Raw genomic sequence first — 14,171 nt, 5'->3', positions numbered from 1 at the left:
TGGCGTTACGACCAAGGTTTACAAATATAAGGTTAATGTCTGGTCTTTTGACAATACGCGATGCAAGGAATCGAAATAAAAATGGAAACTCATCTATTAAACAAAGCAAAACTGCTATCAATACCATTTTGAAAAAAAATGTTTTTATTTTTATGCGAAGAAGCTTTTCTTTTGTAAAATTAACATTTACCCTGAATAACGTAACTAGATACCACCTTTTTGTTGTTATAAACCTTGGTTGTAACGCTTTCCCATATGGTTTGTCAACAAATCGAATCACAACAGTAGCATAAAATATGAGCGATGCTGCCCTACCGATAAATCAAATTAAAACCGAACCAAACGCCGACGAAGACATCGAGGAGAAGCTGCCGGCGTACAGAGTGTGTGCGGAAAGTAAACTTATACACGCATCGGTGGAAATAGTCGATCTCACCGAGGAGGACTTTCTGAACGAATTCAAATGCTTCCTCAACACCCTGCCCGACCGACGCCTTGACGTCGAGGCGAGAAGAACCGGCACCAATGCAAAGGCCCGCACCATCCGATATGTTTTGGCCGTACCGGCCCTCCTGCTTGCCCAGGTTCGAATACACCAGGACACGTTCATATGCGAGCTGTTTCGAATCAACTTCTCGAACACGATGCTGTACGGGAAGCTAACAGCGGAAACGTTCCGCAATGATGTTACGGTGTATCAGCTTGATGATGGTTCGGCAGCAGTGGATGTATATTATAGACCATCTAACAACAAAATGCTAGGTAATTTGCTAGTTCGCTCGTTAAATAAGCTCGCACTCTATTCTACTGTACATTTCCTTTGTAGATAATTTAAATAAGCTGCTTTGCTGTGAAGATACTCTTCGGCGGAAACCGTCCCCGCTGAACGAGGAAGCGATTCCAAGCTCAATGGAACTGAGGCGCCATCTCAGAATGCTGATTTCGATAGCGAAAGCACGTTGTGCCACCTTTCTCGGCCGTTTGAAGCTGCGCACGCAATGCTTCGTTGTAGGGCGGCCTTTCGAAGCCAGCGGAGGCAGGATAGCCGTGTTTGCCCAAACCATCCTACCCGATGGCGAGCTGGGCCACTCGTGTGAGCTGTTCTGGAAATGCTACTTACTTTCGGTGTACGAGCCCATGCTCGGTATGTTAGAAGAACCGACCAGCATGAACGAAACGACTGCAAGTTGCATCGATAAATTGGTGGAAAAGATGAAGGGATTGTACGTATAGAAAGAAAACCGGTTATTTATCTGTTTTGAAAAGTTGGTTACCTTTTATTTTCCATGAGAATTACTTTGCGAAGAGGGTTACCATGAGAAGAGGGTTTGCGATCGGGCTTCGTGTGGAATATTTATATCTGTCAAGTAATGTCTTGGTTTTGTATTTATGTTCGCCTTGATTCCAAAAACATCATATAAATCCCATTTAGCAGTATCGAAAGAGGGCGCGAGCAATTATGCCGCCCGTATAGCGCCATTGCAGAATTGCATGATACGGGAGCAAACAACGAGAAAGTGGGAAGATAACCGAAGACCAAACGATGAAGCGTCGGGAAACAATATGCACTAAATTCACATTACACCGTTCACGCTCGTTCCCGTGTGTCTTTCTCTCCTTCTCAACACGGAATCTCCGTTCAGACACCACTTCAACCAGCTGCCCGCGCTTAGGCGGTCTTCGCACGCATGGCGGCACGTTTACTGGTGACGGCCTGGAAACCAGACTTAATACTAGCGACGGAACACCGTGACCCGCACGATTCGCATTGCAGGAAGAACAGGCGGGTATCTTTCTGGAGAATGGTGTCCGGCGAGCGGCAGGTGTGGCAGGTGACGTACTCCTTGATGTATCTTCGCAGCACGTTCTCGATCTGTTTCGGCTGGAAGCGACCCTTGATGATCAGCTGATTGTTACCGTCGACCGAGCCGCTCGTACCCAACTCGGCCAGCAGAAAGTCCAGCACGTGCTTCTGTAGTCGATGGAGCGTTTTGCAGATTTCGGTAAAGTTGGCGAACGAAGTTTTCTTCGTGCCGACGCGCAGCACCTGCGGGGGGCGCATCACGAACTTCGGCTTCCGCCCGCCCGCCATCTCCGGGTTCTTGTCGAGGATGATCTCGAACACGCGGTTCAGCAGCTCGTCGTACGTGTAGTCACGGTCCGAGCCGGCCCAGGAAGTTACATTTTCATCCACTATTTTCGCGATGTTCAGGATTGGGAAGAGATAAAAGTCACGCATTAGTTATCGGTAAGAGAGAAAAGCATTTTCAACAACGAAATGAAGTGAGGAAACAATAATCAAATATGAAATAGAAAAAAAACGTCTCTCTATACCAGTCTCGGTGACGATCCCATCATTCTCGGTAAGGCATGTAAAATCAACGCAATGGCAAAATATCATCAGATTTACGCTCAACACACAGAACATCTACGACCAAACATCTTCTAAATATTTAAAACATCAACTACATTCTTACCATTTTCCTTCTCGTCGTCCTGCGGGTCCTTTCCGTCCACCAGCTCCTGCTCCATCAGCTCGGTAAGATCCTTCTTCTTCTTTTTCTTCTTCTTCATACTAAAGTCCAGCTTGAAGTCCTCGTCCAGCCCATCGTCCCCGGCCACCTCTCCCTCCTCCTTGCTCTCCTTTGCATCCGCGTCGCCTTCGCCGGCGCCGGACGGGAGCGCTCCCTCCAGCTCGTCCAGATTGAACGGCTTCTTTTTCTTCTTCTTTTTCTTGTTGAAGTTCTCCAGATCGAGATCGTCCTCACCGTCTGCCAGCGGTTTCGGTTCGCTCGGCGCCACCGCCGCATCGGCTTCTGTCGGTTCCTCCCCCGCTCCAGCCATGGCATCTAAATCGAACGGGGTCTTCTTCTTCTTCTTTTTCTTCATCAAGGAAGGGTCAAAGATCTGGGGCAGGGATGAAAACGGTGCAAAAACGTGACATGCTATTAATATTCCGTGCATTAAGAAATTTCAAGCGTAAAAAGACAAAGAAACCGGTGAGCCTGTTGAACAGGCCCGAAATAGGGGCAAATTCATTCCCTGCTCATAACCTAACATCGCTGTCCGGCGCATTGCTGGTGCTGGTTGCTAGCGATGTGGCTCTTTTCGCAAGCAACATCGCCGATACACGACCCAGCAGCAGCAGGGCATTGTCTCAAACTTTCACTCGCCCATATTCCATGTTTCGTAGCGCGCTATCCCGTCGACTTACCGCATCGTCTTCCGCCATGATTTGCTCTAACACTTGTGACAGTTTTTTCCTATTTTCCACACACTTTTGTGCACGTTTAATTTATTTTACGGGCGAGCGAACCAGCCCACTTCAGCAATATTGCATCAGCTTTTCGTAAATTTCTCCGCTGTCACATTCTGGGCTGTCAAAAGCTGCTTCTCCCTCTTCTTGCGGCACACGCACGCGCTGACAGCTGCTGCCGTCACGCGCGCCCAGTAGCGTTACGGGGCGTTACGCGTGGAAAAAGCTTTCGAAATGGTTTTTTTAAATATCCCCTCACACAATTTCATCGTCAGTAGCTTATTTATTGATCAAAAAGGAGATGATTTTACATGAATGCCACACTTTACGCACTGCTCTCTCTATTCCTACCGGTATGTAATTGAAGGGTAAGTGAATCCATCCGGCCTCGTTTACTCAATACCGTACAATTTCAATGTACGATCCATGCTCGTCGACGCGATGTACTGTGCATGTTTGCCAAATCGAACGCCCGTTGCCAGTGCCGTGTGATCATTGAATACCTTCAGCTCCTGCCACTGTTTACACAGATAGACACTGAAACGAAACGGAAAGATTGTTCAATGAGACTGTAATCCTTATACGGTCTAGCGTTATATCCTCCCAAAACTTACCGAATATCCGTGCCGGCAATCGACAGATACGTTCCGCTCTGATCGAAGCACAGGTCCTTCACCTCGTAACCATCATCCAGCTGGATGGTTTTGAAGTTTTTCAGCTTGCGCAAATCCCACAGCTTTACGCACGCATCATCCGCAGCGGTGGCGAGATAGTAACCGTTCTCGGAGAACGAAATGGCCGTGATTGGTCCGGTATGGCCCGCGAAGTTTGCCACATTGCTTTGCTCCTTCAAATCCCAAATCTTCACCTGCGAGTCCTCCGTGCCCGTACCGAAGATCAGCCCGTCCGGATGGAACTGAGCGGACGTGAGGCCATACTCTGCCGTATCCGCTACCTTCGTAAGCAACCGGCCCGACCGTATGTCCGAGAACGCCCAGTGCTTGTCGGACGAGGTAGACAGCACGTAATCTCCGGTCGGGTGTAGCGAAAGACCGGTTACGGGCCCGTCGTGGCATCGCAGCAGCAGCTGCGTCTGGGAGGTGGGCACGTGCCATACGCGTATGTTGCAGTCCGGCGAGCCCGTAATGACAGTGTCTTCCTCGGGGTGGAAGATTACCTTCGTCACCTTTTTCGTGTGACCCTTCAGTACGGCCACGATCTGTTCCGTGTCTTTGTTGAAAACGGTCGCATTCTTATCGTTGCCACCGGTTAAGATTTTGCTCTGATCGGAATGATTGATGTCCAGCGCTAGAATGCCGGGCACACTAGCAGAATGCAACCCGGGATGGGAGGCGAGCGTGAGAAAGCCGCGCAGCTTCTCCTGGCTAACCAACTCCTCCGGCACGGTACGGCCCTTCTTCTTGCGCTCCTGCGTAAGCACGGTCGCTTTGTCCTGTAGCTTCTGGATGACTTCCGCACTCATGCCAGCCTGTTCGATAGGCTGGGCAGCAACACCACCCGCCTCCGACGCAATCGACGGTTGCGGTGCAGCTTGGATTGCAGACATACCCGTCTGTGGTTTCAGGGTGGCTAACGCTTCGCGGGCCGCGGCCACCTCTTTGTTGAGTCGCGCGATAACACGGCAGGCCGCATCGTGCTGGTAGAGTGCGTGGGACAGTTCCTGGCGGGCGGTTTGTAGCTGTTGCCGCTGGGTAAATGAATGCAGCATCAGTGCGTCCCACTCATCTTGCATCGTTTTCAGTGTGGCTGGAATACTCGTTGCACTCGGTGGCTTCGGACGCACGATCGGAGGAGCTGCGAAGAAAGCAGGTAAAAGCGGGATAAGTGTCGACCGTCAAGCTGGGCGTACATTGCCGTCCCATTGCACCTACTTTTCACATCGATCAATTCTTCCGCCGTTAGCGGCTGTCCGTTGATTGGATCGCACTCGTTCTCTACGATGTACTTCTCAATCAGCCGGCGCTCAAAGATAGCACCCGATTTCGGCGATATACAAGGATGTTCCGGTACTTCGTTCGATACTGCAAAAAAAGGGGGCGATAGAAGATGTTTATTACGAAGGGCGCAACATAACCTTACTTTTCCGTAGGCCGGACGCAGCATTTGCCGCAATAGAGCGCAAACACGGGCGTAATCAACGAATACTTACTACTGCACACCAGCGACATCGTTTATTAACTACGTGGGAGGGGTTTCTTCAAGTTAATTTGTGTAAAACAGTCTGCAATTACAATATCAAAAGGTCCGCAAAATTCGAGACGCTTTTCTCCTTTCGGTTTGATTGTTACTTTGACAGCTGGCGCTGGACTGATTCCCAGCTAACAAATCGGCCCACATCACAATCCGGGAGCAAAGCAAAGGGTCGTTTACATCAAACAAAGCTGCAAAAACAACAGATTACAAAAGAAAACATCATAAACAACAACCTTCTCAAGATTTACAATAAAGTTGAGAGAATTTCTACAAAATGCATAACAAAAAAAATGTAAATAAATAAATAAATAAAAAAATAAATAACCACATTGTATCGAATTGTACAATCTGTTAGAACACTGATAAGAAACTACAAATAGAGCAATGGTTTAAATTTAGATGCATAGATATCTGATCAAATTTGTGACTAATATTTGGTCAAACGGATACCATCAATTAGTCATACCTTTTTCGTTATTTTACTGATACGACGCTTTGAACTGAACACCCGCTTCAATCGCATCAGCAGCCTCGTCGCTATCGGATCGGCGCTCAATCGAAGTAAGGCCATTTCAATGACTGAGCAGTTACCATAGGAAACGAACAGCTTCTTTTGCTTGCATTGGCGTAGCAGATTTTAGGTAAATCGTCTTGAAAGTGTTTTGTAGAGGTGTTTGTTATAGTGACTTTAGTGAATTGAAGTGTGCTACATGTGTTTAAAATTTGTTAGGACTTAAAAGTATGTGAAAAGAATGTCCCACAAAAGAGAAACATAAGAATACTTTAAATTATTTTAAAAAAATCCTTCACAAAGTGTATTTCACGTTAAAAGTGTTGCCGTTACCTGTCCACGAAAATAAGCGCAATATTTTCAAGCAGTGCAAATAGAATGTGTTTTCATGGGTTATTAACTGTTAAAGTTAATCATGGGTTATTAACTTGCCGTTGCCAGCTAACTTGGCTGATAAAGCTGAACTGACCGCTGAGTTAGCATCATTTTGAAGCTGATATCGCGCAAGAAGATAATGTCAAATCTAAGATATGCTGACTTGGAGATAAGAGAGATAAAGGTGCACCGATATCGTCAAGGTTGTAATGGCTCTTCGTTTCCATGACGACATTTTCATTTGAGCATTCGGCTTGTGACGTACAATATTGAGAACGCGTTGCTCGCCACATCAACGGACAGTATCAGAATAATTTCAAATAACTTACAAGCGTTCTAGGGTGCATGAAGATAATACAATTTGTATGGTTCCAATGTGTTTTCTTGCAAAGAGAGTTCCGTTATCTTTTGCCCGACTTTTCGAATAAAACATCCAACAAAACAGTTTTCAGTACAAAAAAAGACGACGGCTTGTTGTGTAACTTGATCATTTTAAATTTCTAATTTGGGTGATTACCTAAATCTAATCATTGTCGTAGGTAATCGAATCTAACCAGCCGTTGGATGTTGATAAGGAAGTGAATCAGGATCGTCAATATGTACACAAGTTGTCGCGTGCGTAAAATATGCTATCCGTAAATGCTTCCAGCTTATCAGTTTGCGCTAATACAGGTAGAAGGGGAAACAGTGTTTAAAAAAGGTAGTCCAAAGTCTGAATATTGTGTAAATGTTTGTGGTGTGATAGTTATTTGAGCTGTTAGTTAAAAATTTAATGCATCTAACTTTTAATTTTTATTGTACGTATTTTAGCCTATCAGAGCTCAACACTGGACAACTCGTGCAGAATGTAACAAGAAAGATGATAAACTACTTTATTCGATAGCCGAACATGTTACAACGATCCATGAACTATAATGTATCCAGCAAGAGTATTATTAACTTTGCTCCTGTTAACATCACACTGTTACGTGTCTCTATTAGAATCAACGGGACACTATGATAGAGAGAGCGATAAAATCCCTTCAGAAAATCAGCCTAAACCTCATCACTCGGTCCTTCCAGTGTTCAGCTCACAGGAGGGAGAAGATGACACACTTCATCCAGATGCAACAAGAAAAAGGAGAAATTCACCACCTGTATTTTCAGCGAATCAGGTCGAAAATCGTAAACCAACCTTCAATGAGTGTGATAACTACAAGCCAATGCTAAAGGAGGAACAGCCAGTTGGTACGCCGGTCCTGCACGTGAATGCAATCGATCCAGATCCAAATCAAACTATCGAGTACAGCCTTATGACAACACCTGGTGAACGAGTACGCTTCCGAATTGATAAGAACACGGGAGAAATCACAACGGTCCACGTCTTTGACCGAGATGAGCCGATCCGTGAGAAGGAGATCTACATCTCTGTGAGGGCGACAGACAATGGGCGACCTCGACTAGACGATGTTTGCACGCTGAAGGTAAAAATTGTAGACATCAACGACAATCCACCAATATTTGACAAGGTACGCTACGAAGAGTCGGTAGCGAAAGATATGAAGGTAAACCAGCGCGTTGGTACTATCTCGGCGACGGATATGGATGACGGCGATAACAGTCTCATCAAGTACGAACTATTGCAGAGTCTCCCAGGCAGCAGTTTCTTTCAGATTAATGAGAACAATGGTTTAGTTACCCTGGTTAAACAGATCGATCGTAGTCCTGGCCAACATTACTTGATCCACGTGAGAGCATACAATTTAAACCAACAGGGCGAACCCGTGCATCATACAGATGTGGAAGTAAAAATACACGTCATGGAATCGAATAAACGGTCTCCATACTTTTCCAAGTTACCAGAAGAAACGATTGTGCTGAATGAAACGTTTAAAGATTACTCCAGGCCGATAGCAATATTTGAGGCCAATTCATCCATCCCAGAGAAACCGGAAGTCATCTTCGAACTGACCCAAGGCCGAACAGAGGAAACAAATTCAAAGCACACGTTCCTACTGGAGCAGCTGAACAACATGGCCACGATCAAGCTGGGTAAGGCGCTCGATTATGAAATCATAGCAGAGTATACTCTCACAGTGAGTGTTAAGAATTCGGATGACCTGATTGCTGAGGCCGTTCTAAAGATCCAGGTGTTGGATGAGAATGATATTATACCGGTGTTTCCAGAAATGACGTCCGGTGCAGTCCTTGAAAATGAACCACCCGGAACACAGGTAATGGTAGTAAAGGCCTATGATCTGGATGGCACACTGGCCAATAATATCGTGTCGTATCGATTCGAGGACGAAAGTCAACATTTGTTCCACATTAATAATGTAACGGGTCAAATCACGACACTGGCATCGCTTGATCGCGAGCAAACTGATTCTTATCAGCTCAAGGTAGTAGCAGAAGACAATTCTCCATCGGCACTGTATCGAAATGGTAAGCCAAACAGTATTACCAAGCTCTTATTCATCAAGGTGATGGATAAAAATGACAATAAGCCAGCGTTCACTAGTCAGCATTTCGTGGTAGAGGGCGTGCCGGAGGACGAGAACATTAACACGCCAGTTATTGAGGTGACAGCAAGAGACCCTGATGCAACATCCCTGTTATCTTATACATTTGTCTCCGGTAATGAAGGACTTGCTTTCAAAATTGACAACAACACCGGTCGTATCTCGATCAACAACCGGCTCGATTACGAGACGGTACGTGAGTACAAGCTGATCGTTCAGGTTGATGATGGGATCTTCCAGGACAACGCGACAGTCTCTATCAAAGTAAAAAATGTCAACGATAACCCACCACGCTTCACAGGTCTTCGTAATGTAACGATACAAGAAGAAACGATCCCATCCGGGTGTATAATGACCGTTCAGGCGTATGATCCAGACATCGAGAATCGAACCGATCCGCAGCACATTCGATTCTTTTACGTTGACGAATACGATGATGCGATAGAGATCGACGATAGTGGATGCTTGCGGGTCAAGAGAGCGCTCGATCGTGATCCCCCGCTAGGCTCCAAGCGCTGGCAGTTTATTATCACCGCGACGGATGAGGATGGTGCGGGCAAGAAAACGCCAGCCACTGTGATCATATCTTTGGAAGATATCAATGACAACGCACCTCGACTATCGAATGCAATGCCAGTCGTTTGGGGCGAAAACAGGCCGCCAGGTTTGATTGTAAAACTGACGGCAGAGGACGCGGACGAGGCTCAGAACGGACCACCGTTTCATTTTAGCATCGATCCGAATGCGCGTTATGAGATCAAGAAACGTTTCAAAGTTCATGGCGAGGAACTGCACGCGTTGGTTGAGTTCGATCGAGAGGAGCAAAAGGAGTACCAAATTCCCATCCTCATTAGAGACTCTGGTGAAGAACCTATGAGCGCTGTCAGCATGCTACATCTGGTAATCGGTGACGACAACGACAACAAGATGAGGCCAGGTAAAAGTCGCATCTTCGTGTACAACTACAAAGGAGAATCACCCAACACGGAAGTTGGACGCGTGTACGTCGACGATCCGGATGACTGGGATCTTCCAGATAAGACGTTTATATGGGATTATGCTACCCGTCATCACTCGGTAGCCTTTTTCGATTTAAACAGTGACACAGGTATGATCACCATGCTTCAAGGTACACGTGGGGGAGATTATGAACTAAACTTCCACGTGATTGAGCAGTCGAGTCATTTCCCGCGCCATAATGTCACAGCCAAAGTGACAGTAACGGTGAAAGAAATCCCAGAGGAGGCAGTGGATAAGAGTGGATCGATCCGATTCCATAATGTAACTGCGGAAGAATTCGTATCGCGCACACCTGGTCAGCTCACAACGCCCAAAGATCGGCTGCAGGCGAGCATTGCAAACACGCTCAACGTTAGCCGAGAGAACGTGGATGTGTTCACCGTGTTGAAGCGCGACAATGTCAACGGAACCGTCCTGGACGTTCGGTTCTCGGTCCATGGCAGTCCTTATTATGCACCTGAACGACTCAACGGAATGATGGGCTATCAGCTTCATCAGTTGGAAGAGGACGTAGGTCTTTCGGTGCTTATGGTGGGCATTGACGAGTGTATCGAGGAGGGTCGTAACTGTGAGCTATCGTGCAAGAATACGCTCTACAAATCGAACGTCCCTATCGCGGTATACACCAACACCAGCTCGTTTGTGGGTGTGAATGCCTTCGTACAAGCAGAGTGTGTGTGTGAGGCTCCATCACCGTCGCTCACATGTCTCAATGGAGGTTTCTTGGTGAACGATCGCTGCTCCTGTCCCGAGGGCTTTGAAGGTCCTCACTGTGAGAGGCTTGGCATTGGGTTCTATGGCAGTGGATATGCGCTTTATCCTCCGATCAGTCCTTGCAACATGACGCGAATAAGTGTAGAACTATCACCGCAGCAGGAAGATGGCTTGGTGATGTACATCGGTCCACTCAGCTATAATCCTCGTCTGCCTGTGCAGGACTTCTTGGCGTTGGAGCTCGTGAAGGGACTCCCTGTGTTGCTGCTCGACTACGGCAGTGGTACCATTCGTATCGAACATCGGTATCGATTCCCCCAGGGTAAGCCATTCACCGTAGAGATCGTGCTTCAACCGCAAACAATCGAGATGATCGTCGACAACTGCAAGCTGTCCACGTGCATGAGTCTAGATGCGCCAAAGGGACCAAATCGGTTCTTAAACGTGAACGCGCCACTGCAACTCGGAGGAGCTGCCGTCAACCTAGACTACCTCGGATCGCTGTACAACTGGACGTACGTGCCACAGGACAAGGGTTTCAGTGGCTGCCTGCGCAATCTCACCATCAACGAGCGGACGTACGATCTCGGACTGCCCAGCCTAGCAAAGAATGTCAACTCGGAATGCATTAGTCGGTCTGTAGCTCTCATCGCATCCATTGGCTTTACGTCGTACTACCTATACGTAATTATCGCCTGTATTATTTTGTTGATCGTGCTACTATTTTTCATAATTGCACACAAGACGAGCCATAACGAATGGCATGACAAAGAGATGGACCATCCACGGGGCACGGTCGTCTATTACGAGGAGGAGGGTGGAGGAGAGTGTGACACTATTTACGATCTCAACGCGGTTCTAGGACACCTAAACCTGATGGACCTGGACACAATTCACTATGCGAATATTAACAACGATCAATACCTTGGAACGTTCCTCCTACGCAAGAGGGCTGCTTGCGACCAAGCTGTTGACGCTTACCCACAAGACGATGTGCGATGCTATGCGTACGAGGGTGATGAGACCAGCTACCAGTCACTGTCGAGTCTGGCCTCCTTTTCTGGTTCCGAGGGGGACTTAAAGCTTCCCAATCTATCCTTGCCACCAGATTTACAGATGCTTGCTTACAGCTACGGCGAAGAGTCGAGCGACACAGAGAAATAAGAACGAATTTCATAGCAGTAATTGTAGTTTGATCTTGTTTTCTAGAAAATATACAGTTTTACTACAACCAAAGCCACCAAACTTACCAATTTTTTCACACGCCTTTTGCATGTTTGTCTTTCCTTGGAAATCGCACAATTCAAAACAACAAAGCAGCCGTTCAAACAGCGCTGTCAGCTGTCAAACGGGGCAGGGGTTGTTTTCTTTCTTCTTTCCTCCCTTGCTGGCCAACCACGACATTCGCTGCTGACGTTGAACGAGTTTGAACATTTTTCTGTTTTGGTCGCTAAATTACAAACGCGCTCTCCACGAGTACGCGGTAAACGTCGGTCGGAAGTTAAGCTTTTAGCCAAAATACCGGTTTTGCGTGTTTTTGGTTCAGTTTAGGGAAAACAGTTCATCCGCAACATTCTGGCGAAAATGTCCGTCAACTTGCGTTCGGTGTTTGCATTCGCCAAGGAGTACCACCAGAAGAAGGAATCGCAGAAGGATATCCAGTATGGAACGGCCGGATTCCGTTCGCAGTAAGTAGTGGGTGAGGGACACACACACACACACGGCACACAAAGAAAAGTGAAAGGCTCCTTTCTAGCCCACGCCCGTTCTCCAGTAGGCCATGCGAAATGGACATTCTGTTCCGGGTTCGGTGGAAACCACTTTTGCTGGTAATACCCCACACAGTGTGCGGTGCGGATATGTGGTCCAATAAAACGCTTATCTTTTAATGTGTTCTTTCCTTTCCTTTCTTCTCTTCTCCCTCCCATTCTCCCCATCCCGCTTTCACCCACACATCGCCGCAGTGCTGATAACCTGGACTACGTTATGTATCGAATGGGCTTGCTGGCGGCGCTACGGTCGCGGGCGAAAGCGAGCCAAGCGATCGGTGTCATGATAACGGCTTCCCACAATCCGGAGCACGATAATGGGGTGAAATTGATCGACCCGCTCGGCGAAATGTTGGAACAGCGGTGGGAGCAGCTGGCCACCGACCTGGTCAACGTACCCGACAGCGGGCTGGAAGCGCAGGTGGCGAAAATCTGCGAGGACGAGCAAATCGACAATAACGAACCGGCGAAGGTGTTTGTCGGCATGGACACGCGCTACCACAGCCCGCAGCTATCGCGTGCCGTCGTGAACGGTATACTGGCGCTGAAGGGGACGGTCACCGAGTTTGGCATCGTGACGACACCGATGTTGCACTATTTCGTAACCTGCACCAACACGCAGAACGCGTACGGGCTGCCCACGGAGGAAGGCTACATGGGCAAGCTGATAGCGGCGTTCAAGGCGCTGCGCGGGGAGCAGGCTGAGCGGGGCAACTATCGCAACCAGCTGTACTACGACGGTGCGAACGGTGTCGGGTCGCTGAAGATGCTTGGTTTCATCAAAAAGCTGAACGGCGCACTGAACGTTCAGGTGTTTAACAGCAATGGAAAGATTAACTTCAAATGTGGAGCCGATTTCGTGAAAACAAACCATCGCGTGCCGGAGGGACTGCCCGAGGAGGCAGCACTGGCCAGTGGACGCTGCTGCTCGGTGGACGGTGACGCTGACCGTGTGGTGTACTACTTCACGGATAAGGAGGGAACGTTCCGTCTGCTGGATGGCGATCGGATAGCGACCCTGCTGGCGGGCTATTTGAAGGATCTGATCGAGCAGTGTGGCGTCCAGCTGGAGATGGGTCTGGTGCAGACGGCGTACGCGAACGGAGCGTCGACGGATTACATCGTCAATCGTATGAAAATCCCCGTCAGCTGCACACGCACCGGCGTCAAGCATTTGCACCACAAGGCGCTCGAGTATGACGTTGGCGTGTACTTTGAGGCAAACGGGCACGGTACGATCATTTACAGCGAGAAGGCCAAGCAGGCGATACGGGCGGCGAGCCAGGATGAGAGCCGCACCGAGGAGCAGCGCAACACGGCGACCAGACTGTTGCAAATGATCGACCTAACGAACGAAACGGTGGGCGATGCCATCTCCGATATGCTGCTGGTCGAGACGGTGCTTCACGCGAAGGGCTGGAACCTGGACGACTGGCTGGCGAGCTACACCGACTTACCGAATGTGCTGGAGAAAGTGTACCTTGCCGATCGGAACGTGATCGCCGTCACGGATGCCGATCGGGTCGTGGTAGCGCCGGTGGGGCTGCAGGATTCAATCAACGAAATCGTAGCCAAGTTCCCGAAAGGACGTTCCTTTGTGCGGCCCTCCGGTACGGAGGATATTGTGCGGGTGTATGCCGAGGCCGATACGCGAGCGAATGCCGTTCAGCTTGCCTTCGAGGTGGCGAATTTGGTGTTCGATCAGGCCGGAGGGGTTGGTTCGCGCCCGGTCAAGATGGAAGGCTAAAAACGAAGCTCCACGCCTCACAATCAATCGATATCGAATCAAAAGCTGTGCTACCTTCAACTGC

General features: G+C 48.3%; 5 protein-coding genes across 12 annotated transcripts; 3 read left to right on the top strand and 2 right to left on the bottom strand.

Moving 5' to 3' along the window:
* The first annotated feature begins 258 nt into the window (after positions 1-258).
* Positions 259-1,259, top strand: LOC121591526. Its single transcript, XM_041912136.1, has 2 exons — positions 259-762; positions 827-1,259. Exons 1-2 carry the CDS (start codon positions 297-299, stop codon positions 1,231-1,233), a joined length of 873 nt encoding a protein of 290 aa, XP_041768070.1. The 5' UTR covers positions 259-296; the 3' UTR covers positions 1,234-1,259.
* On the bottom strand, positions 1,253-3,388 carry LOC121591525 (eukaryotic translation initiation factor 2 subunit 2). 2 transcript variants are annotated; one of them, XM_041912133.1, is made up of 4 exons: positions 3,215-3,388; positions 2,478-2,907; positions 2,335-2,379; positions 1,253-2,193 (listed from the first exon to the last, which is right to left on the bottom strand). In XM_041912133.1, exons 1-4 carry the CDS (start codon positions 3,230-3,232, stop codon positions 1,670-1,672), a joined length of 1,017 nt encoding a protein of 338 aa, XP_041768067.1. In that variant the 5' UTR covers positions 3,233-3,388; the 3' UTR covers positions 1,253-1,669. The 2 variants fall into 2 exon arrangements, with proteins under 2 accessions (XP_041768067.1, XP_041768068.1); XM_041912134.1 differs by lacking the exon at positions 2,335-2,379 and having other exon boundaries at positions 3,215-3,386.
* A 117-nt stretch (positions 3,389-3,505) lies between these two features.
* Positions 3,506-13,906, bottom strand: LOC121591523 (pre-mRNA-processing factor 19). Of its 2 annotated transcripts, XM_041912130.1 has the most exons (6): positions 11,842-11,934; positions 11,573-11,721; positions 5,427-5,658; positions 5,149-5,298; positions 3,871-5,071; positions 3,506-3,793 (listed from the first exon to the last, which is right to left on the bottom strand). In XM_041912130.1, the coding sequence occupies exons 3-6, from the start codon at positions 5,443-5,445 to the stop codon at positions 3,649-3,651; spliced, it is 1,515 nt and encodes a 504-aa protein (XP_041768064.1). In that variant the 5' UTR covers positions 5,446-5,658; positions 11,573-11,721; positions 11,842-11,934; the 3' UTR covers positions 3,506-3,648. The 2 variants fall into 2 exon arrangements, with proteins under 2 accessions (XP_041768064.1, XP_041768065.1); XM_041912131.1 differs by lacking the exons at positions 11,573-11,721; positions 11,842-11,934 and adding an exon at positions 13,818-13,906.
* LOC121591521 (DE-cadherin-like) lies at positions 5,943-11,843 on the top strand. 5 transcript variants are annotated; one of them, XM_041912123.1, is made up of 3 exons: positions 5,982-6,111; positions 6,896-7,056; positions 7,167-11,843. In XM_041912123.1, the coding sequence occupies exon 3, from the start codon at positions 7,271-7,273 to the stop codon at positions 11,753-11,755; it is 4,485 nt and encodes a 1,494-aa protein (XP_041768057.1). In that variant the 5' UTR covers positions 5,982-6,111; positions 6,896-7,056; positions 7,167-7,270; the 3' UTR covers positions 11,756-11,843. The 5 variants fall into 5 exon arrangements, with proteins under 5 accessions (XP_041768061.1, XP_041768057.1, XP_041768056.1 ...); XM_041912125.1 differs by lacking the exon at positions 5,982-6,111 and adding an exon at positions 6,130-6,209; XM_041912124.1 differs by lacking the exon at positions 5,982-6,111 and adding an exon at positions 6,592-6,834.
* Positions 11,988-14,109, top strand: LOC121591522 (phosphoacetylglucosamine mutase). 2 transcript variants are annotated; one of them, XM_041912128.1, is made up of 2 exons: positions 11,988-12,279; positions 12,556-14,109. In XM_041912128.1, exons 1-2 carry the CDS (start codon positions 12,176-12,178, stop codon positions 14,105-14,107), a joined length of 1,656 nt encoding a protein of 551 aa, XP_041768062.1. In that variant the 5' UTR covers positions 11,988-12,175; the 3' UTR covers positions 14,108-14,109. The 2 variants fall into 2 exon arrangements, with proteins under 2 accessions (XP_041768062.1, XP_041768063.1); XM_041912129.1 differs by lacking the exon at positions 11,988-12,279 and adding an exon at positions 12,330-12,420.
* The last annotated feature ends 62 nt before the right edge of the window (positions 14,110-14,171 follow it).

Source organism: Anopheles merus, chromosome 2L (assembly GCF_017562075.2).
Source record: "Anopheles merus strain MAF chromosome 2L, AmerM5.1, whole genome shotgun sequence".
NCBI classification, from domain to species: Eukaryota; Metazoa; Arthropoda; class Insecta; order Diptera; family Culicidae; genus Anopheles; species Anopheles merus.
Note: the sequence above shows the minus strand (reverse complement) of the source record. Positions and strands in the feature narration are given on the sequence as shown.

What these genes read in the sequence shown, in the direction of transcription:
- LOC121591526 (XM_041912136.1), top strand. Translation starts at nt 297, where the DNA reads ATGAGCGATGCTGCCCTACCGATAAATCAAATTAAAACCGAACCAAAC. An exon ending in ATCTAACAACAAAATGCTAG is followed by an intron (nt 763 to 826) that starts GTAATTTGCTAG and finishes TTTCCTTTGTAG; the next exon opens with ATAATTTAAATAAGCTGCTT.
- LOC121591522 (XM_041912128.1), top strand. Translation starts at nt 12,176, where the DNA reads ATGTCCGTCAACTTGCGTTCGGTGTTTGCATTCGCCAAGGAGTACCAC. An exon ending in ACGGCCGGATTCCGTTCGCA is followed by an intron (nt 12,280 to 12,555) that starts GTAAGTAGTGGG and finishes ACATCGCCGCAG; the next exon opens with TGCTGATAACCTGGACTACG.
- LOC121591521 (XM_041912127.1), top strand. Translation starts at nt 7,271, where the DNA reads ATGTATCCAGCAAGAGTATTATTAACTTTGCTCCTGTTAACATCACAC.
- LOC121591525 (XM_041912133.1), bottom strand. An exon ending in GGACGACGAGAAGGAAAATG is followed by an intron (nt 2,380 to 2,477) that starts GTAAGAATGTAG and finishes GCCATTGCGTTG; the next exon opens with ATTTTACATGCCTTACCGAG. An exon ending in TGGGATCGTCACCGAGACTG is followed by an intron (nt 2,194 to 2,334) that starts GTATAGAGAGAC and finishes TCGCGAAAATAG; the next exon opens with TGGATGAAAATGTAACTTCC.
- LOC121591523 (XM_041912131.1), bottom strand. An exon ending in AGAATTGATCGATGTGAAAA is followed by an intron (nt 5,072 to 5,148) that starts GTAGGTGCAATG and finishes CTTTCTTCGCAG; the next exon opens with CTCCTCCGATCGTGCGTCCG. An exon ending in ATTGCCGGCACGGATATTCG is followed by an intron (nt 3,794 to 3,870) that starts GTAAGTTTTGGG and finishes GTTTCGTTTCAG; the next exon opens with TGTCTATCTGTGTAAACAGT.